This window comes from Bombina bombina, chromosome 5, assembly GCF_027579735.1.
Source record: "Bombina bombina isolate aBomBom1 chromosome 5, aBomBom1.pri, whole genome shotgun sequence".
NCBI lineage: Eukaryota > Metazoa > Chordata > Amphibia > Anura > Bombinatoridae > Bombina > Bombina bombina.
Window position 1 is genome coordinate 878,290,618 of NC_069503.1, and position 25,939 is coordinate 878,316,556.

Here is a 25,939-nt window from a genome sequence, read left to right on the forward strand (position 1 = left end):
ATAATATGTTGAACTGCATCTAATGCCACTAGGCTCCATTTATTCTTTAAATATGCTAACAGGGTACATAGGTTGTATGCTAAGATGCTAAGTTCCAAATTTCTCAATTTTAGCCAAAGCTACCTTTGGGAATCTGATATCCTAAACTCTACCATGTTTTTAGCTTACTGTTTGTTTATATGTCTTGGCCTAGCACTGTGGCTCACCATTAGCTTACCTAACACCATTATCTTGCCCCCAGCATAATATTTGCCTTGACCCTTAGTTGTACGGAGCGCTTTTCCCCCAATGCACCTGCAGTTTAAATAACTATCCCAGAACGCCTTTAGACTAACTTATCTATTATGCCTACTTTACAATGATCCCATGAATGTTACAAAGAAATAGATATTTTACCTCACCTTCAAAGATACATCCCCAAAGCAGACATTCCCTGTATATATATGTACTCATGATGCTAATTAAAAGACTCCCCAAGTCATGTGTACCACCCTCATCTAATCTAAATTTATAAAAAAAAATTTTTGGAAACCATAATATGCTATATAGCAACCTTAAAAGGCTCCGCCCCCCCTCATTTTCCTCCCCCTTTTACTAAGCGGCTCTTGCCCGCTGAATTTCCCTTCTATACACTCTGGCCCAAGAGAGGCCAGACAAAAGCCAATTCCCTACATCATACAGTTATAAGATTATAGAGTACCTCCTATATCAGAGTAGGGATCATTTGCTATCTTATATAAAAAACGAGGTTTCATTATTATGTGTCTCAGTCACCCTTGTTCACCATAATCTAATCTACACCTTAAGCCCTTGGTCTCAGAAGTAGTGTTACAACTGATTTCAGTAGTTACGCTATCTCTATTGAATGTATTTTATTATATAATTACGGTTCTCATCTACAAATGCACAGTAATACTACTACTTGAATACAGTGACAACCATTGTAACACAGAGACTTTAATGTTCTAGTTCAAATTTGTATAATTATTCTTATTACTTATGATCCTTGCCTGGACACATCATCTGTTTTGTAGATACTGTTCAATACCTCAATAAAAAATTATTTAAAAAAAAAAAAAAAAAAAAAAGCATACCTAAATAGGCTCGGTAAGAGCAATACACTATTGGGAGCTAGATGGTGGTTGATGGCTGCACACACATGCCCCTTGTTATTGGCTCAAAAAATGTGTTCAGCTAGGTCCCATTAATGCATTGCTGCTCACTTTACCTATGTGTTTACCCCTTATAGTAAACCAGGGCAGAACTACCATTGATGTAGCAGGTGCAGTGGCACCAGGGTAGTCTATACATAGGCATGTGTAGAATGTGTACAATCCTAATGCATGGGAGCCTTTTATTTACATATCTATCTAAAATCATTATACTGAGCAGAACGTATATTATTACTATTGCTTACAACTGACTTACCTTTGGGGGTCCAAATGTTTGCACCAGGACCCTCTGTTGAATAGGTATGTTACTGTATTCAACCAACAGTGCAATAATACAATTCTCTAATACTTTTAGATATTGATTTTCATAATTTCAAAATCTTCAAACAGCTAATTTTGATTTGCTGATTATTTTAATATTTTTGTTGTGTGAATATATAAGCTTCACTATTGGCTTTACAAGCAGAAAAATACAGATTGAAAAGAGTTTGGCTCTAATGTGACTCACCACCTATTAACCAATACAACTGAAATTAAAGCTACTTGCTTGAAACAGGTACACCAATGTAGTTTTCTTTTTATACAAGCACTGAAAACATAAGCTTATATGAACTAGGTATGGGGTTAGGTGACTCAATATTTTGCTAAATGACCATTAGGTGCTACTAGCCTTTTTAACACAGAAATGCTTGGGAATAAGCATTTGTTGGCCATTCAGGTGACTTAAAGGGACACTGAACCCAAAAAAAAATTCATGATTCAGATATAGCATGACATTTTAAGCAATTTACTAATTTACTCCTATTATCAATCTTTCTTCGTTCTCTTGCTATCTTTATTTTAAAAGCAGGAATGTAAATCTTAGCAGCCAGCCCATTTTAGGTTCAGCACCATGGATAGCGCTTGCTTATTGGAGGGTTACATTTACCCACCAATAAGCATGCATAACCCAGGTTCTCAACCAAAAATGGGCCGGCTCCTATGCATCACATTCCTGCTTTTTAAATAATGATAGCAAGAGAACGAAGAAAAATTGATAATAGGAGTAAATTAGAAAGTTGTTTAAAATGGCACGCTCTATCTGAATCATGAAAGAAAAACATTGGGGTTTAGTGTCCCTTTAATGAGGTTGCTATTTCTGTTAACAAATAGCCATCGTTGTTTGTTAGGGACTGGTATATCCTCACTGTTTGGGCTGATGCTTGCATGTTTACTAATGAAATGTACCATGTTGTGTTGTTCCTTCCAGGTAACAGTAGAGAAACTGCCAGATGAGTCTCGGATGAACACTCTGCTTAGCAAATACTCTACAGACTCTCAGTATCAGCAGCTCTTCATCAATCTGGTAGGGACGGAGCCAAATACAAAAACAAACATTTCCTCTGTGAACAATGTGTTTGTTATATTTAAATCATTTGTTTATGATGGCTGTGTCAGCCGCACTGATTTACATAAACATTGCCAATCCTGAGACTTTACATTTCAACAAAAAGTAGCCGAGTACAAACAGCATTCCTGAGTTTTAATGCACATTATATAAACATAACAGATGTTGATAACATGAGCCAGCAAGAAAATGCAACAAAAGAGACCATTTAAAGAGCATTTTGATTAAAATGAGTTCCAGATTGACAAAACAATACCAAGTTAACAGAATTTATAATTTTCATGTCATTTTTGGCTAGCATGAATCTGTAGTGGGACAGCAGATAATTCTTTCTATAATTGTACAAAAAGTTTAAACGGATTCTTAAGTCAAAATTAAACTTTCATGATACAGACAGAGCGTGCAGTTTTAAGAGACTTTCCATTTTACTTTCATTAGCTAATTGTGCACATGCTTTTTATATACACACTTTCTGAGGCACCAGCTACTACAGTGCATATGAGTCTGTGATTGGCCAATGACTGTCACATGATTCAGGGGCCAGTAAACTGAAGCAAATATTTCAATTTGTCAGAAAAAATTCTACTGCTCATTTGAAATTCAGATTATTCAAATGATTATTCAAACATGCTTTGAAAAAAAAAATTAGATGTTGCATGTTTCCCATACAGTTCTTTTTACTAGCATAGAGTTTCATAATCTGCTATGTACACAATTATTAACGGTACATTAGCAAAGGTAATGCTGTATCACTATATAATTGCACCAGAAATTGCTCTTTTTAGATCTATGAATACAGAGATAAGCAACTTATATGCAACTTTCTTTAGCAATGAGGCTCACAATAGCACTTGCTGTTTGGCTTACAGATGAAAATGTGCAGATGAACCACTGTTAGTAGTAGGTGAGATGGTAAGAGGGATAATCAAGTCTTCAGCTTTAACAAGGTTATCGCAGGCAAATCTATACTGTCAAGTCTGTACTAGACTCAGTAAATGCCCCAAACCTCCCTTTTTTATACCACCCACACTAAATATCTCTGTTGCTACTGCTAGCATTATTAAATAATAAACCCTCAGCAAAACCCTAAACTTTTAGATTAAAAAGAAGAAAACAACAAAAACAAAAAACAGAAACAAAACACAATTTGTGTTAACAAATACTGTTATGTTTGGATTTTCAGTAACACAATTCAAATAATTAATCAATACAAAACTTAAAGGGACAGTACACTGTAAAATTGTTTTTATATTAATGTATTTTCAATGACTTGTTATACCAGCTGCAGAGTATAAAACGTATGAGAAATTGCATTTTCAGGTTTATTTGTGTATATGAAGTAGCTGGTTTTGTGCTTTTAAACCACAGCCTATTACAATGGGTTTAGCTTCAGGTAATATCATATCTCATTATGTTATCACTTTGTGTACACACACTTGCTTCCTTATCTTATATTTGTCTGGAAAACCAAAGCTCAATACTCAGAGAGAACAATCGAAAATTATCATTTTATTACTTAACTATTCTGCACCCCACTGTGAGTTTAATTTCTTCATCTGGCTGTGTTTGCTATGGCTATTCAATAGCTGAAACTCCAGTATAAAAACTTTCAGTATAAGTTGGGAAACCACAAGTTAAATCAGCTATTTCAAAGGCCAAAATAGGGGTAAAGGAGCTACTTGTCAACAATTTAATACACTCCAGCAGGTAAAATGGATTATTGGGAACAATTTAAATGGGAGGAAATTTTTGGGTGGACTGTCCCTTTAACCTTTTGAGTGCTAACAACGGCTCTTTGTCGTCGCAAATTGTCCCAGTCAGGTGCTGATGACGGCTCAGAGACGTCACTAGCACTCACCCACCTTGAAGGCAATCTGGGGGCTCCCACCTACTCCCACCCCGGCGATCTGGCCAAAATAGTGAGAGGCGTCGCCGGGGCTTCACGATTCACGCAGTGACGTCATGCGCAATGACGTGATGACGTCACCGCGCAACTTTATTTAGAGGGACAGTATACACCAATTTTCATATAGCTGCATGTAATAGACACTACTCTAAAGAATAAGATGCACAGATACTGATAAAAAATCCAGTATAAATCTGTTTAAAACTTACTTAGAAGCTTCCAGTTTAGCTCTGTTTAAAAGGTTACTGGAACACCCACTGCAAGTGGGAAATATCAGACACTCCTCCCTCCCCCTTCCTTTGCATATGAAAAGACCCTTTACGCAAACAGAAGCAAGCTGGAGTAGGTATACGTCAGTATTCTCCTAAAACTTTGGGGCTTGGTTAGGAGTCTGAAAATCAGAGCAATGTTATTTAAAAATAAGCAAAACTATCCATTTAAAAAAACAAAAAAACAAAACTGTATGGGCTATATAAATGGATAATCTACAAAACATTTATGCAAAGAAAAATCTAGTGTATAATGTCCCTTTAAGATTAACAATAGACAATATAGGGAAATGGGGGCATGTTGCTTAGAACCCTGTATCTCAGGCATTTAAGCAGCTACAGAACCCCAAGACCCATAGTTGGAAAGGTAATCTGGAAAAAAAAGTAATACATAAATATATATAATATATATATAATATATATAATAAATATATTTAAAAAAGTAAAAAAAAAAAAAAGCTCAAATCTAGCTTAGCACCCAGGTGGGAAATGGCTTAGCAGCCAAAGGGTTAATAAAAAAATATTTATTATAATCAAAAAGCTCACAGTGCATGTATATACAAAATCAAAATTAACAAACAAAATTACTCAAAGCAAACAGATTTAAAATGAAAAGGTTAAAATAACAGAAGCTACTACTTCACCAGCACAGATCATTGTCCAAACGGACAATGGAAGATAAATGGTCATATACACTAATGTCCATAACCTAACATGTAAAATGACAAAACTATTTAGCCTATTTTAGCATTAAATACATTTTTGTCTGAGATCGGATTCTAGCCAGTCCCTTTTAAAGGACCAGTAAACACAGCAGATTTGCATAATCAACAAATGCAAGATAACAAGACAATACAATAGCATTTACTCTGAATTTCATATGAGTAGTAGATTTTATTCTAACAAGTTTCAAAGTTATGTATATTTCCACTCCCCCTGTACCATGTGATAGCAATCAGCCAATCACAAATGCATATAGTATAGTCTGAGTTCTTGCACATGCTCAGTAGGAGCTGGTGACTCAAAAAAGTGTAAATATAAAAGACTGTGCACATTTTTTTTAATGAAAGTAAATTGGAAAGTTGTTTAAAATTACATGCTGTATCTGAATCATGAAAATGTAATAAAACCTGAGTGTCCCTTTAAGAGAGAAGGCAAAGAATGTACCCTTCTTTTTTTTTTATGGCACACCATAAATCGGCTGACATTATAGGACTCGTTATCATTTTATTTAGGTACATACAGTTAACATTTTGTAATCATGGGGATTATTTTGATATCAGACATTACATATCTGTCATATTGGATCACCTAGTAACATGAAAATGATTAAAACATACCCTGAGATATTATGTGTCTGCTGTGTTAGGGATGTGAAGTTGATTATACCTGTTGTCCATCAGCCGCCAGTGACAGGTTTACAACAGAAGGTCTGCGGGTCTTGCAATGATATCAAATTGCCTCTGATCAATAAATGTTACTGAAGCCTTATTTAGATATTCACTAGACTTTACTGAAGGAATGTATGTCCACTTTAGTAATTCAAAGGAATTACCTTTTCAACCAAAGGAAGAAATAAATCAAAGCAAGAAATAACTCACAGCAGCCCAGATTAATAGGGGAGTTTGGGTGAGAAAGGATGGGAGATCATGCAAGATATTAAAGGGACAGTTTGCCCAAAAGTTTTCTCCCCTTTAATTTGTTCCCAATTATCCACTTTACCTGCTGGAGTGTATTCAATTGTTTACAAGTATTTCCTTTACTGTCATTTAAAATAGTTCATTTAGCCTGTGGTATCCCCACCTATTTAGAAAGTTTCTGGCCTTAGGTCTAAGATATAGATAAGCTGTGTAAAAACAGCCAGCAGAAGAAATTACACTCCCAGTGGGGTATAGAAGAGATAAGATAATAAAATGTTAATTTTCCATTGTTCTCTCCAAGTATTTGGTCTTTGGTTTATGGACATATATAAGATAAAGAAGCAGGTAGACAATGTGATAAAGTAATGAGATCTGATTATACCTACAAGCTCAACCTATTCTATTAGCTTGTGGTTTCAAAAGACAAAATCCGCTAATTCATATACACAAATAAACATTAAAAAGCAAATTCTCATACATTTTATAATCTGCAGTTGGTAAAAAAAAGTAATTGGAAACACATTAAGGGAAAAACAATTTTACAGTATACTGTCCCTTTAATGTTTATTAGCTAGGCTACCAAACACAAGCATGGAATTAATATAGTCATCAAAAGGATTATTCATTCTAAATTCAGTATTTACTTTAAAGGAACACTAAAGTCATAATTAAACTTTCATGATTCAGATAGATCATGTACCTTTAAGTAAACACTGCTGCTGCTGGTGGGAGGAGCCGAAACACCATCTGTTTAGAGGGATAGTGAGATCCTCTATTAATGGGCAATAACACTTCCTACAATGACACATGGTGCTTACAATTCTGTGTGGCTTGCTCTGGGGTTATTTAGCTCCCCTCAGCAAAAATAGGACTATAACTCCTTAAGTGGGTGAGACTTTGTGACAAAAAATAATTTTCAGGCCCAAAGGCAACCATTCAACCCTTCATTGGATTTAATTTGCTTTCATTAACAAAGTGTTCATATTATATACATATAAATACAGTGTGTAAGTGTGCACGCATGTGTGTATATATAGATAGGGGGGGGGGGTGTAAGACTTGGTGAGTTCCCACACTTTTTTATTTTATTTTATGGAGAATTGCAACTTTCACAATGATGTAGCACCTGGAATGACATCACCTTACTACCATACACATAATGATGCTACAGCAATGCATCTGTTGTACACAAACCCATGTTAATGCCAGAAAGGGTGACTTGTTGAGCACAGTCAAGATGGTATAACTGGATTACTTTATGCACAGGGAGCAGGGGATCTGCTTCTGGGTTTTATTTTATTCTTAGGTTGACAATGCCCATAACTAATTTTTCAAAGTAAACAAAATCAGAAATCGCACAACAAATGTGACCAATATTGAAATAAGACGCTGTAACACCTCAGGTTATAGGGACCGATTTATTATTGTGCGGGCGGGCATCGATAAATGCCAACAGCATACGCTGTCGGAATTTATGATTGCACAAGCATTTCTCGTGAAATGCTTGTGCAATACCGCCCCTGCACATTCGCGGCCAATTGTCCGCTAGCAAGGGGTGTCAATCAACCCGATTGTATCCGATTAGGCTAATTGCTGCCCGCCGCCTCAGAAATGCAAGGGAATAGAGGCTTTGTCTTTTTTATCTTTTCAATAAAGCATAATTTGGTACATGGTTCAGCCGAGTCCTACTTTGGATAGCTTGTGCTTTTTAAGCTATTCCTTTTTAATCATTTGTGTGTAAAATTGGTTAAAAACCTTTTAGACTTGGCTGACGTTATTTTATAGAAAGGCAATAAAAATGTATCTCAATTACAAGGTGTTTATTGACCCTTTAATTTAATGGACACTGTTGTTTAAAGGTTGCATGCAGGGGCGGAGCTTCAGGGGGTGCAGGGCGCAACTGTGACTGGGCCCCCGAGGGTGGGGGGCCAGCTTAAAAAAAAAATTCAGTAAAAACGTTGACCTCCCACTGCCTGCATTGATATCATGTAAGTGTGACGTGATGCTTCACTAGTGTCTCTGTCTCTGACTACAGGGGTTAGTGTTTCTGTTTTACCCATTGGTATTTATGTGTGTGTGTGTATGTGTGTGACTGTGTGTGTATTTATGCATGTATGTGTGTGTGTGTGTGTGTATTTATGCATGTATGTGTGTGTGTGTATGTATGTATGTGACTGTGTGTATTCATGCATGTATGTGTGTGTGTATGTTTGTATGTATGTGACTGTGTGTGTATTTATGCATGTATGTGTGTGTGTGTGTATGTTTGTGACTGTGTGTGTATTTATGCATGTTTGTGTGTGTGTGTATGTATGTATGTATGTATGTGACTGTGTGTGTATGCATGCATGTATGTGTGTGTGTGTATGTTTGTATGTATGTATGTATGTATGTGACTGTGTGTGTATTTATACATGTATGTGTGTGTGTATGTTTGTGACTGTGTGTGTATTTATGCATGTTTGTGTGTGTGTGTATGTATGTATGTGACTGTGTGTGTATGCATGCATGTATGTGTGTGTGTGTATGTTTGTATGTATGTGACTGTGTGTGTATTTATGCATGTATGTGTATGTTTGTATGTATGTATGTATGTGACTGTGTGTGTATTCATGCATGTATGTGTGTGTGTGTATGTTTGTATGTATGTATGTGACTGTGTGTGTATTCATGCATGTATGTGTGTGTGTGTATGTTTGTATGTATGTATGTGACTGTGTGTGTATTTATGCATGTGTGTGTGTGTGTGTGTATGTTTGTGGAACCAGCAAATTACAGACCTTGTTACTACAGCATGGGGGGGTACGGGGGGGGGGGGGGCTGGACCATGTCACATACTAATGTGGTCACTTTATAAAGTACTGGGACAGGTAGGGTCAGACCAGCCATCTCACCGGCAGATTACAGACTGTGTCACTAACTCACTATATACAGTATTGGTGGGAAACAGTGTCACTATATACAGTAATAGGGGATCAGACCATCTCACAGACTGTGGGCACAGGGTACCTCCTTTTGCAGACATGTAATCTGATTCACATTTTTTTTTCTGTGTTAAATGTTAAAAAAAAGATGTATCAAATTCACCTTTTTTTTGGGGGGGGGGGGGAGCCCTTCTTAGATACTTGCACCTGGGCCCTGTAGTTTCTAGTTACGCCTAATTAGTTAGAACATGTAATTTAGAAACTACTTACAGTTAAAATACAGCGTAAGAGGTGCAGAAAACCTTTGGCCGCGAGCAGAAATAGGCAGTTAGTCAATCAGCAGCGACAGTTGTACACTCCCATTGTGTCTGCTTTACTTTAACTATGTGTTTAACACAGGGTTTAAATAAAACCAGGCCCAGAGACTTGCAGGGCTGATAGTGTTACAATTATATGCTCTCACAAGTTAGAGCATGCACATTTTGCAATATAATGTCCCTTTAATAAGATTGTATAAGTAATATGTGCACACTCCTTTGATGTATTATTTTCTTATGTATGCAGAATACCTTTTAGAATTCTATTTATTCTTTTAGATCAAATTCCACATCGAGCACAATAAAACACAACTCACTGGAAAGCCAGTAGAGGCTAAAATATATGAGGATTTGATTTGCCTTTCTGTACAGTCAAGATGACAACTAACTTTTTTTTTATTTTCAGCTGAGAGTACTTGAGCCTCTCTGAGTGAAGAGGGAACTGTATATTATAGTTTTCATTTGTATGCAGCATTTAAAGCTTTATGTATAGTCTGTCAGTTTAGCTCTGTACAGTATATTCAGTCACTAGCATAGACAGGTACTCTTATTAATGCACAGGGGCTCCTATTATTCAGATGCGCTCTGGTTTTACATTATTGTGACTCTGAAATCAATGTCCTACTGCTGTTCAATTTCACAAGGTCTGTTGTTTAGCGATATAGAGGGGATAAGATTCATACAGCTGTATGGGGCTCTGTATACAGAAGCTTAGACAATGTTTTGCTTGTTACTATGTGCCATTATCTTTTATGTGGTTACCTTTATCAGTACTGCAAGAGAGCAACCTATTGGTTATTTGTGTAAGCTGTAGGCATATTAAGGGGACATATAAATACTGTCAGTCCAGTAGCTGAGTTATATTCTACTTTCTTAATGTATTGCTGTTTGCCTTTCTATTACTGCTCTCTCAACATCATTGAGATTTCTTTGCTGCTGTGGTTTGTCAGCGGCTGGAGGGTTGTGGCGCAGCACACAGTCGCTTCTTGAGGGGATGAGGAGAGTTTATGTTAGGTTTGCTAACTATACTTAAACCTGTCATTATTACAGGGTAATGCAAATTTGATGTAATATTATAGGTTAAACACTTCTAATACTTAGATAAGTCTCATAATAACATAACAACATTATTCTCTAGATACTCTGTTTGATACTTAGGGCTCCATATATCAAACAGCGGATGCTGCTTCGGAGGCCTATTGTTCCAGGCGAGCCTGAAATTAAAGTTAAGAAGCGGAAGTCAGAAGACCGCTGCTCCTTAAACTGTGCGCCACCTTTTAGGTGGGGGATTAAAAATCATCCCGATCCGATATGATCAGGATGATTGACAGCCCCTGCTAGCGGCCCATTGCCCGCCAGTGAGCAGGCGACGGTATTGCACAAGCATTTTACCATTTAGGGATAGAGAATCATGTCTGCTTGACATTTAGTAAATCTACCCCTTAGTCTTGTCTATATACTATTTATTTATATGTACATTTTATATGTTGCACTTGTCAGTGTTTTATTGCTAATCCTTTATACAATTCAGCACTATAATGCCAGTAGTAACTGATCTGTTAGCCTCTGCCGACTGCTCCTCCCCAGTTAGTTATCGCATAACATAACTTTCCACCATTATATTTGTTTGTCTGAGGTGTTTTGTTTGGAGCTCAATACATCACCCATAATTAACGCCTTGATATATAGTCTGATTTGTCTATTTGACTTCCCTTGTAAATAAGTTGCTTGCCACTCACAGAGGCATACATTACTTACATATATTTAACCCTTTGAGTGCTAACGATGGCTCTGAGCCATTGAAAATTTTCCCAGTCAGGTGCTGACGACGGCTCAGAGCCGTCGCTAGCACTCACCCACCTTGAGGGCAATCTGAGGGCTCCCACTGACTCTTACCCCGGCGATCTGGCCAGTATAGTCACAGGCATCACAAGGGCTTCACGTTTCGCGTAATTTTAAAAAATTAAAATGTAAAAAATAAATATATTTAATTTTTTTTTAAAAAAAAAGCTCAAATCCAGCTTAGCTCCCAGGTGGGAAATGGCTTAGCACTCAAAGGGTTAATTGATAGTCTCTCAAGAGGCGGTAATACTCACTAACTGTGCCCCCACTTCTATTCCAGTGAGCAGTTGTTTACCTCATCCTAGTCTCACTAGACAGTATTCCTTTCCAAAACTGGTCTTGGCATAGATGGTTATTCTCCCAGTGAAATTATATGCTCTCTTATGAGACTATATGTGGGGCCAGATATATGAGAAATTTACATAACTCATTCCTCTTTTTTCTAGTTTCATAATGTTCTCATGCAAAGAGTAGAAGATGATATCTTATGTCTGCAGCTATATTGTTATATATTTTGGGTCCAAGAGTGGCCCTGTATGTTTTTTACTTTGGTAATATTTCCCCTTCATAGTAAAACACTGTGGGCTAGATTACAAGTGGCTCGCTATTCTCTCCCAAAATAAACTAAATTAGAGCATGTCAGGTTAGTGCGAGTTAAGACCTAGGGGCCGATTTATTAACAGGTGGACGTAAATGATCCGCTTTAGCATACGCTGTCGGCATTTAACATTGCAAAAGCAGTTTTGGTGAACTGTTTGTGCAATGCCGCCCCCTGCAGATTCACGGCCAATCGGCCGCTAGCAGGGGGTGTCATTCAACCCGATCGCATGAGATTGAGTGGATTGATAGCCGTAGCCTCAGATGAGGTGTACGAATTAAGGAGCAATAGTCTTAAGACCACTGCTTCTTAACTCCTGTTTCCGGCGAGCCTGAAGGCCCCTTAGCATTAAGTGTAAGGGGTAAAAAAATGTGCACCAAACATAACATAAATACATTAAAATAAAGTGTTACACTCATATATATACTATCTAATAATAAAAAAAATCATTCAAAACTGCCTTAATTCTTTGTGGCATAGATTCAATAAGGTGTTGGAAACATTCCTCAGAGATTTTGGTCCATATTGACATGATAGCATCACGCAGTTGCTGCAGATTTGTCGGCTGCACATCCCTGATCCAAATCTCCCGTTCCACCACATCCCAAAGGTGCTTTATTGGATTGAGATCTGGTAACTGTGGAGGGCATTAGAGTACAGTGAACTCATTGTCATGTTCAAGAAACCAGTTTCAGATGATTTGAGCTTTGTGGTGCATTATACTGCTGGATGTAGCCATCAGAAGATGGGCACATTATAGTCATAAAGGGATGGACATGGTCAGCAACAATACACAGGTAGGCAGTGGCGTCTAAACAATGCTCCATTGGTACTAAGGGGCCCAACGTGTGCCAAGAAAATATCCCCCATACCATTACACCACCACCACCAGCATGAAACCGTTGATACAAGGCAGGATGGATCCTTGCTTTCATGTTGTTAAGCCAAATTCTGACCCTACCATCTGAATTTTGCTGCTGAAATCGAGACTCATCAGACCAGGCAACGTTTTTTCAATCTTCTATTGTCCAATTTTGGTGAGCCTGTGTGAATTGTAGCCTCAGTTTCCTGTTCTTAGCTGACAGGAGTGGCTCCCGATGTGGTCTTCTGCTGCTGTAACCCATCTGCTTGTGCATTCAGAGATGGTATTCTGCATACCTTGGTTGTAACGAGTAGTTATTTGAGTTACTGTTGACTTTCTATCATCTCGAACAAGTCTGCCCATTCTCCTCTGACCTCTGACATTAACATTCATTTTCATCCACACAACTGCCGCTCACTGGATATTTTCTTTTTTTCTGACCATTCTCTGTAAACCCTAGAGATAGATGTGCGTGAAAATCCCAGTAGATCTGCAGTTTTTTTTTAAATATTTAGACCAGCCGCCTGGCACCAACAACCATGCTATGTTCAAAGTCACTTAAATCCCCTTTCTTCCCCATTCTGATGCTATACACACACACACAAACTTTGGAGCCCTTGAAACTCAAATACCTTAGAACTTGAAAAATCATTTTTAATCACTTTTAATATTTAATGTGTTTAACTATGTTTTTACTGTAAATATTTGACATTCCAATGTTCTTCACTTAGAAGGAAATGTTGTTTGTGTTTTTAAATATATATATATATATACCTATATATTCAATTAGATAGATAAGTCTATATATATATATATATATAAAATCATGTATATATGTATAAAAATATATTTAAAAATAAAAAGAACATGTTCTTATGTGTGAAGAACATTGGAATGTAAAATATTTATAACTACCTTTGGGTTTAGTGCTAGTGCTATATTTTTTCTTCAGCATGCTCCATTGGGGAGAAAAAGTTAACACTGTCATGGTATCCCAGGTCCTGAAGTTAGTGTTCATCGGGTTTTGTTTATGCACAATTTACTTTTAACTTGTAATATGCGCACTAACCCACCTGCATTAAAAGTTTAATTTGAGTGGTGATTGCGCGCAAGCGGGAAACAATATTTTTGCAGCGCTTGTAATCTAGCCCTGTTTTTGGTGGTCTATTTCCAAAATTTGAGGTTTCTTTTATATCTTTGATGTTTAGAGGGCAGCTTTCATGATTTTATGTTACACTTATAGGAGTCTGATATTAGTTGTAATAGTGCATTTTTGTCATTTGATTTTGACCTGCAGTTGTGTGCCTATCCATACCTAAGTGGAACCTTTTACTTTAATTGGCCTGTATGGTTATTCTAAAACCCCAATACAAATAAAATTAAAAAAAAAACTACATAATGAGTGGGTAGAAAAACCATGCTTGTCACAAATTCTAGAATACATAAATGAATCTCTTGATTGTAATACTGCTCTCTTCAATCCTTCAATAATAAGACACAGCCATGATCTAAGCACTGTATCCGTGATTTCTGCTCCTATCTCTGCAGCTTATCATTTGGTAACAATTACTGCAGCCCTGATGTTCTTATTCCTATTTTGTTATCACCGTGAACATTAATTTGTAATGGAACAAACTATAGTATGCAATTAACATATATGGCCAGGTTACGCGTGGAGCGCTAATTAACACTCCCGCTCGAGCGTTAATTGCGCTAGAAGTAAGTCTTTTGTGCTCCTTGGGTGGCGATCATATTATAAGTTGAAAGTAAACTTTTTTTGCTCATACGCTAACCTGAAAAGCGCAAAAAGCCGAACTTAGAATATTGCATGTGCATTCAGGTATTCCTCCATAGAGGTCAATGGAGAAAAAAAAGTGGAAAAAAACCCTAACACCCCACTTTCGTGCAAACCTGATCACATATTCTCATGTATGCTAACTCGACATGAAAATATAAATATTTCACATTCCAATGTTCTTCACATAGCAGAATATGTTCTATTTATTCATAAATAAATATTTCTACATATATATGATTTTTTTGTACAATCTATATCTATATATACAGTAAGTATATCTATATCTATATATACAGTATATATATATATATATATCAAAATCCTTGTAAAATGGCACACACTATCAAAAGACAGCACCCTGGTGCACTGCTATATAACATCCAACAACTCTTCATGTATCCAGGATCGGCAACTCCCAAAAGGATACAAAAACAGGCAACACAGGCAGGGAATCTTCAAAAAAAAAAAAAGCCTTTAATAAGGTAATAAGATTTGGCTCTGGGCTTCCTATACACAGTATACACACACACACACACACACACACACACATATACTGTATATAGGAAGCCAAATACATTTTTGCACCAGGGCCTTCTGTTGAGTAGGGCTGCTACTGAGTGAACTTTCACAGATCAATGACATTGCTGTTTGTTTGATAGCTGTACCTTGTACTTTGGCTTAGCATGAGCAATAGAAAGAGGAAGCTTTAGATGTTTGCAGTTAATTTACATAGTTTAAAAGTTTAATAACAAATATAAAAAACCCTCAAGAATAATATAGAGAAATGCAGCCACTGCAGAAATGTACAGCTCCTGATCTGTATTGTTCACGCTAAACTGAAGTGCACAATATGGCTTGTCAAGAAGACAGCAATATGAATGATCAGTCAATGTGCACCGCTTCTGTCACAGGGTACAAGAATGATTAAACTCAAAGATGGTGGCACTCATTGTGAAGAGGCAGAACTTCACTAAACAGGACTTGTAAATGGTTAAAATTAGAGAATGGATTAGAAGAGAGCTGCATTGTAAGTAGTAGCCATGATATTGTAGTTTTACCTAGCAGTTTAATGTCCCTTTAAATTCATAATATTATATATCAAAATGAATGTTTAATTTGTAAAATATAGCATAGATTCATAAAAAAATACTTTTTTATACAATACAATTTCATTTTATAACGTTTCAGTTATGGTGGTACCAGCATATCTGTTATGAGTGGCACCTAAGGCACATGTGTCATAGTTTTTCCACCTTTAATGTATCATATGTTTTCAAAGTTGTAGAAAATCTTGCATAGCATTTCCTATGTTCATTTGAACTGTAGATAAATAGTAAATCATTAATTAGTACACTTTATATTAAAGTGATGGTACAGTTAAGACTTTAACGCCTAGATTTAGAGTTTTGCGGCCAAAGGGGTGCGTTAGCTACGCGTGCTTTTTTTTCCCACGCATTAGGTGCGTTAGGCTCCAAAAAGGGAGCGTAGAGCATAATTTAACGCCACTGCAACTCTAGATACCAGCGGTGCTTACGGACGCGGCCAGCTTCAAAAACGTGCTTGTGCACGATTCCCCCATAGAAAAAAATGGGGCCATTTGAGCTGAAAAAAAACCTAACACCTGCAAAAAAAACGCGTTCAGCTCCTAACGCAGCCCCATTGTTTTCTATGGGGAAACACTTCCTACGCCTGTACCTAACACTCTAACATGTACCCCGAGTCTAAACAACCCAAACCTTACACTTATTAACCCCTATTCTGCCGCCCCCGCTATTGCTGACCCCTGCATATTATTATTAACCCCTAATCTGCCGCTCCGTACACCACCGCCACCTACATTATAGCTATGTACCCCTAATCTGCTGCCCCTAACACCGCCGACCCCTATATTATAATTATTAACCCCTAATCTGCCCCCCTCAATGTCGCCTCCACCTGCCTACACTTATTAACCCCTAATCTGCCGAGCGGACAGCACCGCTACTATAATAAAGTTATTAACCCCTAATTCGCCTCACTCCCGCCTCAATAACCCTATAATAAATAGTATTAACCCCTAATCTGCCCTCCCTAACATCGCCGACACCTAACTTCAATTATTAACCCCTAATCTGCCGACCGAATCTCGCCGCTAATGTAATAAATGGATTAACCCCTAAAGCTAAGTCTAACCCTAACACTAACACCCCCCTAAATTAAATATAATTTAAATCTAACAAAATTAACTCTTATTAAATAAATTATTCCTATTTAAAGCTAAATACTTACCTGTAAAATAAACCCTAATATAGCTACAATATAAATTATAATTATATTATAGCTATTTTAGGATTTATATTTATTTTACAGGTAACTTTGTATTTATTTTAACCAGGTACAATAGCTATTAAATAGTTAAGAACTATTTAATAGCTAAAATAGTTAAAATAATTACAAAATTACCTGTAAAATAAATCCTAACCTAAGTTACAATTAAACCTAACACTACACTATCAATAAATTAATTAAATAAAATACCTACAATAACCTACAATTAAACCTAACACTACACTATCAATACATTAATTAAATACAATATCTACAAATAAATACAATGAAATAAACTAGCTAAAGTACAAAAAATAAAAAAGAACTAAGTTACAAAAATAAAAAAATATTTACAAACATCAGAAAAATATTACAACAATTTTAAACTAATTACACCTACTCTAAGCCCCCTAATAAAATAACAAAGCCTCCCAAAATAAAAAAAATTGAGCTCGCATTCTATTGGCTGATCGGAACAGCCAATAGAATGCGAGCTCAATCTGATTGGCTGATCGGATCAGCCAATCGGATTGAACTTGATTCTGATTGGCTGATTCCATCAGCCAATCAGAATTTTCCTACCTTAATGCCGATTGGCTGATAGAATCCTATCAGCCAATCGGAATTCGAGGGACGCCATCTTGGATGACGTCCCTTAAAGGAACCGTCATTCTTCAGTTGGACGTCGGAGGAAGAAGATTTATCCGCGCTGGAGGTCTTCACGATGGAGCCGTTCCTCTTCGGATGAAGATAGAAGATGCCGCTTGGATCAAGATGGTTGCCGGTCTGGATCACCTCTTCTTCCCGGATAGGATGAAGACTTTGGAGCCTCTTCTGGACCTCTTCAGCCGCCGGATGATGGATGTCTAGCCCCCGCTTGGGTTGGATGAAGATTTCGGAGCCAGGACCGATCGGTGATACCCGGCAAGGTGAAGATAAGGTAGGAAGATCTTCAGGGCCTTAGTGTTAGGTTTATTTAAGGGGGGTTTGGGTTAGATTAGGGGTATATGGGTGGTGGGTTGTCATGTTGGGGGGGGGTATTGTATGGTTTTTTTTACAGGCAAAAGAGCTGAATTCTTTGGGGCATGCCCCACAAAAGGTCCTTTTAAGGGCTGGTAAGGTAAAAGAGCTTTGAACTTTTTTAATTTAGAATAGGGTAGGGCATTTTTTTATTTTGGGGGGCTTTGTTATTTTATTAGGGGGCTTAGAGTAGGTGTAATTAGTTTAAAATTGTTGTAATATTTTTCTGATGTTTGTAAATATTTTTTTATTTTTTATAACTTAGTTCTTTTTTATTTTTTGTACTTTAGTTAGTTTATTTCATTTTATTTATTTGTAGATATTGTATTTAATTAATGTATTGATAGTGTAGTGTTAGGTTTAATTGTAACTTAGGTTAGGATTTATTTTACAGGTAATTTTGTAATTATTTTAACTATTTTAGCTATTAAATAGTTCTTAACTATTTAATAGCTATTGTACCTGGTTAAAATAAATACAAAGTTACCTGTAAAATAAATATAAATCCTAAAATAGCTATAATATAATTATAATTTATATTGTAGCTATATTAGGGTTTATTTTACAGGTAAGTATTTAGCTTTAAATAGGAATAATTTATTTAATAAGAGTTAATCTATTTTGTTAGATTTAAATTATATTTAATTTAGGGGGGTGTTAGTGTTAGGGTTAGACTTAGCTTTAGGGGTTAATCCATTTATTACAGTAGCGGCGAGATTCGGTCGGCAGATTAGGGGTTAATAATTGAAGTTAGGTGTCGGCGATGTTAGGGAGGGCAGATTAGGGGTTAATACTATTTATTATAGGGTTATTGAGGCGGGAGTGAGGCGGATTAGGGGTTAATAACTTTATTATAGTAGCGGTGCGGTCCGCTCGGCAGATTAGGGGTTAATAAGTGTAGGCAGGTGGAGGCGACGTTGAGGGGGGCAGATTAGGGGTTAATAAATATAATATAGGGGTCGGCGGTGTTAGGGGCAGCAGATTAGGGGTACATAGCTATAATGTAGGTGGCGGTGGTGTACGGAGCGGCAGATTAGGGGTTAATAATAATATGCAGGGGTCAGCGATAGCGGGGGTGGCAGATTGGGGTTAATAAATATAATATAGGGGTCGGCGGTGTTAGGGGCAGTAGATTAGGGGTACATAGGGATAACGTAGTTGGCGGCAGTGTACGGAGCGGAAGATTAGGGGTTAAAAAATTTAATAGAGTGGCGGCGATGTGGGGGGACCTCGGTTTAGGGGTACATAGGTAGTTTATGGGTGTTAGTGTACTTTAGAGCACAGTAGTTAAAAGCTTTATAAACCGTCGTTAGCCCAGAAAGCTCTTAACTACTGACTTTTTTCTGCGGCTGGAGTTTTGTGGTTAGATTTCTAACGCTCACTTCAGCCACGACTCTAAATACCGGCGTTAGAAAGATCCCATTGAAAAGATGGGATTCGCAATTGACGTAAGGGGATCTGCGGTATGGAAAAGTCGCGGCTGGAAAGTGAGCGTTAGACCCTTTCCTGACTGACTCCAAATACTGGCGGTAGCCCAAAACCAGCGTTAGGAGCCTCTAACGCTGGTTTTGACGGCTACCGCCCAACTCTAAATCTAGGCCTAAGAATGTTGCATTACATATTAGTGTACAAGCAAAAAAGCAATTTTTTTTTTAAAGTGTGTATATATTTTATAATAAAAGATTTATAATCCTACTTGGTATATTCTTTTCCTCTGCCCACGCCCCCCCCTCAATTTCCTCTTTTGGCTGGGCGGTGACATATAGAGCAGTCCCATCCACTCTCTACATAGGCTTTCTAAGGGTTTTAAAAGAGCTGGACATCAAGAGTGTCATATGTAACACACACTGATTGGATAGTCATTGCAATTGTCATAAAAAAAAAAAACTTAATCCCTGTGGGCCGGCATAACATTGTAATAGAAGCTTTACTACAGGCATGAATTTAACCCTTTTCACTGATAGATTAAAAAAACAAAGTACACATACTTTTTTAATGGCAAAGATTACATATATGGCATTTGATTAGCTAAAGTTTACCCTCACTTTAATAAGGAATACACACACACATTTTATATATATATATATATATATATATATATATATATATATATATATATATATATATATATATATATATATATATATATACATGTGTTAAGTAAATCTGCCAATAAACATAAATAATCATAACATTCATGATACATATGTCACAAAACACTATCAACCATAATAATAAAATAAGAAATATTGTAAATGTTTTTAGAAACTTTTAACAATCGTATAAGAATTTAACTATAGCTCAGTCCAATATATAAATAATGTACCTACATAAATAAAAGGAATAGTTTAGATAACATAAGTAGAGAGAATAATGTAAAGGCATGAAACATACACTATTAATCACGATACGGCTAATATATTACTTATCCTTTGTTGCCAAGAGATGTCTGCAGTGACAACAATAAGAATATGGAATAATGATTTAAATATTTGCTTACATATGTCCGGCTCCCATAGAGACCATTTATCTTTGAAGTTTTCTCTCCCAGTCTAACAATACAAGTGAAGTATTCCATTACATTTAATAGTGTAATTTGTTCCTATAGATGATATCACGTTCAACTTTCTATATTATAACCATCATCAAATGAACATTAGAGCCTGGCAGGTCTAGAATGGAACTTTAAAATAAACTATACATAAATAATGTTTATCAAATAGCTTTTTAAACATTTATAGGAATTCTGATAAATGATATGTGTCTTGCTACAGTCCCAACAACTTACTGTTTCAAATCACATATATAAATATGTATTATTGTTTGCCTATATTTTAAGGGGTAGATTTATTAAACAGCGGATGCTGCAATCTATCCCCGAAGTTTCTGGCTCTCCGGAAACAGAAGTTAAGAGGTTCCTTAACTTCTCCGCCACCTCTGAGGTGGCAGACTGCAATCACCCTGATCAGATCCGATCATGATGATTGACAACCCCTGCTAGTGGTCAATGTGCAGGGGGCGGCATTGCACAAGCATTTCACCAGAAATGCTTGTGCAATGTTAAATGCCTATGCTGTCGGCATTCAGCGATGAAGGGCGGACCGGATTCGCTATACCAAATCATGTCCGCCCGGGGTATGATAAATCTACCCCTAAGGGGCCTATTTAACAAAGGTCTGTCCGATATGATCTGGTCAGCGGATCATGTCCGACAGACCTAGCTGAATGCGGAAAGCAATACGCCGCCCCCTTCAGGCCGCCAGCAGGGGGTGTCAATCAACCCGATCTTACTCGATCGGGTTGAATCGCGGCGATGTCTGTTCGACTGCTCAGAGCAGGCAGACAGGTTATGGAGCAGCGTCTTTAGAAAGCTGCTTCATAACGTGTTTCTGGCGAGCCTGCAGGCTCACCAGAAACTCTGGCCCTCAAGCTCTGTATGGAGCTTGATAGATATGCCCCTAAGAGTCCTTTGCATGTGATAGTCTGATTTTAGCAGAAATGCATTCAACATTTTTAACCAGGTTTCTTTATATATATAAAAAAGTTAAAATCTGGCTACTGGTTGTACTTTTCATTATTTAGTTAAAGGGAGTAGGACAGTAAATACCTCGAGTTTGAGATTAGACGGTTTTGTTATGTATAGTAATACAACGTTGCACTATACTTTCCTTATTTATTGTACCCTTTTTCATGTAAATTACTTTAATTTGAGTATTTTCAAATTCATGGAACTAAAAAAGCATACTGCAGACTTCTCAAGGCTAACCCTGCTTCATATATTTCACTAACTGGCGTTGATAAATAATAATTGCAAAACAATGTAATTTATACTAATAGTATGACTGTGGAAGGTACAGTTCACTGTAAAATTGTTTTTCCCTGAATGTGTTCCAAATGACATCTTATACCAGCTGCATAGTATAAAATTAATGAGATATTGCTAATTTATGTTTCTTTTTGCAAATTAAATATTTTGCTCTTTGAAACTGCAGCCCATCAAAATAGGATAAGCTTGCAGACAGATCAGATCTTGTTATCTTATCACTCAAATGCTTCACTTATTTATCTATGTCTCTGTACAATACCAGAAAGAACAATTGAAAATTAACATGTTATAGCGTTATCTCTTCCACCTCCCATTGTGAGTGTAATTTGTTGTGTAGTCTGTTTACATAGCTTTTCAAAGCCTATACCTAGGTATAGAAACTTCAGTATAGGTAAGGATACTACAACCTAAATCAGCTATTTAAAATGCTGATATAAAGGCTAAGGAGCTATTTCTAAACAATGTAATACACTCCCTTTTTAAGCTTGTCAGTGGTAAACTGAAGCCCAGATTGGCTCATCCAAATGAGGCAAATGGTGGGGGAAGTTTGGCTACTGAAAAAATGCAGCAAACAAGATGCTAATTTGTCTTACAAATATTTTTACTTGGCTGATATTTTATAGCAAGACAACAAACGTGCCTTGTAATTACACAGAGTTTACATTTCCTTTAAGGGGAAGTGTTTAATGAATCTTTAGATTCACATTTGGCAGTCTGCACTATTGTTATTTCTGTTTTTACAGAAGGACCGCTTTGCACAGAATTGCCCACTACAGCAGGGAAAGATCTGCTAATGACCGCAAACACACTGAAGACTGACACTCACACTGAATAGGATTATAGCCTATCCACTGGCCCTGGGAATATATACCCATCAGGGAATTTAATCATCCACTGAAAATACTTTGGACATATACTTTTTAGAAGATTTTCGAGAGGAGTTGTTTAGATGTTACTACATTCACTCTATTTCACTCACATCACGAACAGAAATTCATGAATATAGACACTGCTAAGTTGTTTTTATAATCCGTGAACCAAATATCTGTAACACACATAAATTTGTTAAGACCGGAGCACCAGTTTCACGTTATTTATTTGTTCATTTTTATCGTAATATTGTTTGTTTAATGGTTGAAACACATATTTGAATTGGAAGTTTGTTTAAAGCACTATCACAATGCTTTTTACACTCGCCACAGCATTTGTATTTTAAGGTATTTTAAGGAATCTGTTTCATCACTAATGTTTATGCACTAGGTCTAATTCACCAAATTGTGTAATAATATTCACTCGGATAGGTACCGACACTATCAACACACTATCAACAAACAATTTTGCACCTAATAGGCCCACTCCACTCAGTTCTTATCATCTGCAACCCAGAAGTGAAAGATTATCACGTAATTGTGACATTTCACTAAAAGCGTGAAAACGCACCTTTATACTAATCTACTTGCATAACATAAGATCTGAGTGAGAGCCTCAATTGTAGATACACTGAAAAATCCCAGGATACTAGGGAGTTCAAACTACTGCTTTTAGCCTCTGATGTGAGCAATATCTGATAAAGAATAATAAAAACACTATCAGTTGTAAACTCAGGATACTATTAAACCAAATTGGTCAACCACGAACAATCTCAATATTTTAGACTGTTAACATGGATCCATGAGGGAAAAATTGTCAAAATTCTGAAGTTGTCAAATTTTACATTTTTAAAATTTTTTAAATTTGTCAAATTGTTATAAATTATCTGTGAATTAATGTTACTTACAACTGAATAGACGGTATTCGTATAAAAAGTACAGGTCTTGAAAAAGAACTACCAGGGTTAAAGCCATTAACCTTTGGAACAAGTATAGTTCTTGAAAAAGGACCACCAGGGTTACACCATTAACCTTTGGCACATTGCTTATATATTGTTTTAATATTGTTTTTGTTATTTGATGTCAATTGAGTATACATGTATTTTAATAAATTTAACTTTTAATATTAGAGTTATAGACCCTGCCTTATTTTTGTTGGCGCTTTGATAGTCACTTTCTAACATTCTAGAAGTGTTTAATGAGATGCATTTAAAGGACCAGTAAATACAGTAGATTTGCATAATCAACAAATGTAAGATAACAAGACATTGCAATAGTACTTAGTCTGAACTTCAAATGAGTAGTAGATTTTTTTCTGACAATTTTAAAATTTATGTCTATATCCACTCCCGCTGTACCATTTTACAGCCATCAGCCAATCACAAATACTTACACGTACCATGTCACAGCCATCAGCCAATCACAAACGCATATACATTTATTCTTTGAATTCTTGCACATGCTCAGTAGGAGATGGTGACTCAAAAAGTTTAAATATAGAAAGACTGTCCACATTTTGTTAATGGAAGTAAATTGGAAAGTTGTTTAAAATTGCATGCTCTATTTGACTAATGAAAGTTTAATTTTGACTTGAGTGTCCCTTTAAATCCGCAATAACTAGCCATTGATTGGATTACCGTTCTGCCTGTTTTTCACATCTTACACAATATTTTCAGAAATACATTTTCTAGACTTAGATTATTTTTACACCACCACTATTTGAAACACTGTAGTAACAGTTCTTTCTGTCTTCCGCTTGTTCCTAGGAACCTTATATCAATATGTCTGCAGTGTCTGTGCCAGCCCATTTTTCCCTGCATCGGACCTACGTTGTGTTTCGAACTCTCGGACTTCGCCATTTAATTGTTGTTGATCTTCAGAATCGAGCAATTGGAATCATAACAAGGAAGGATCTTATATCTGTCAAACTGGAAGAAAAGCTGATTAATTCTGGAAAGCTTGATTCAGATGAAGAACTTCTACATTAAAGGAAAAAATAGATTAGATACATTTAATAAATAAAGTGCGAAAATAAGTATTTATACAGTTTTTAAAAATGTTTGATTTCCACTAGATAGATATAAAGTATTAGTTAAACTGTATGAATTTGTATGCTATTTTTTTCAAGATATTTTATTCTACCACAATAACCTTTTTTCCCTTGATCATGCTGATACTACATAGAAAGTATCTGTTCTATCTACTGGTTAAATCATGTTACACTGTGTGCAGAAATAATGATAACATGTCTAAAAGAATAAAATAAATATATCAATGCATTTTCTTATGTGTAATGATTGCATCAAAGCTAAACAATGGGTATTACTAAGAGGCATATTTATCAATGCCCCTCGTTTGAAGGCTCGCCGGAAACAGAAGTTATGAATCAGCGGTCTTAAGATCGCTGTTCCATTCCATAACTTGTCCGCCTGCTCTGAGGTCGCGGACAGAAATCAACCCAATCGAATACAATCGTGTTGATTGACACCCCCTGCTAGCGCGAATCTGAAGGGGGCGGCATTGCACCAGAAGTTCAAAAAAACTGCTGGTGCAATGATAAATGCCGACAGCATATGCTGTTGGCATTTATCAATGTGCAGCGGACATGATATACTACTTCGTATCATGTCCGCTCACACATTCATAAATATGCCCCTAAGTCTCTGTTCATAATAAATGAACAGGATTGAGATATTATTAAAAATAATTCATTGGGGGTTATGGGCCATTAGCATCAAATTAATATCATGTTCATATCATATGGAAAATGTTTTAAACAATAGAAAACATTGCTGGCAGTATTTCAGATGTCAGAATTAAAAATACTTTTTTTTATATATAATGCAATTAAATACAAAATACTGTGTACATTTGAATTACTGCAAAATGTTTTTTATTTAGGAGTTATACTGATCAAATCATTTTACTACTAAATATACAAAGATTTTTTACTCTTAACATATATTTGTTTTATTTAATATCTATTGAAGTTATTTTTATAACATTTGAAATGCCCCATGAAGTTCAGATTGCTGTGCATTGTTGTAGCCAAACCAAAACTTATTGATACAGTTAATATTTAACATGCAGATATTTAAAAAAAATCTTAAGAAACGTTATAAAAATAAAGGCTGATAACCATCTTTTATTGTCATGGCTTTGTACAGACAGTGATTATTGCGCAATCAGATAATGCAGCACT

At 36.3% G+C, this 25,939-nt stretch overlaps 1 protein-coding gene across 1 annotated transcript in view; it reads left to right on the plus strand.

The window, feature by feature from the left end:
• Positions 1–25,016, plus strand: part of LOC128659543 (chloride channel protein C-like) — a 299,086-nt gene extending 274,070 nt beyond the window's left edge. Inside the window, exons 17-18 of the mRNA XM_053713137.1 lie at positions 2,422–2,517; positions 24,504–25,016. Of these exons, the coding sequence (XP_053569112.1) occupies positions 2,422–2,517; positions 24,504–24,725 (318 nt within the window). The 3' untranslated portion in view covers positions 24,726–25,016. The remainder of the gene's footprint in view (positions 1–2,421; positions 2,518–24,503) is intronic.
• The last annotated feature ends 923 nt before the right edge of the window (positions 25,017–25,939 follow it).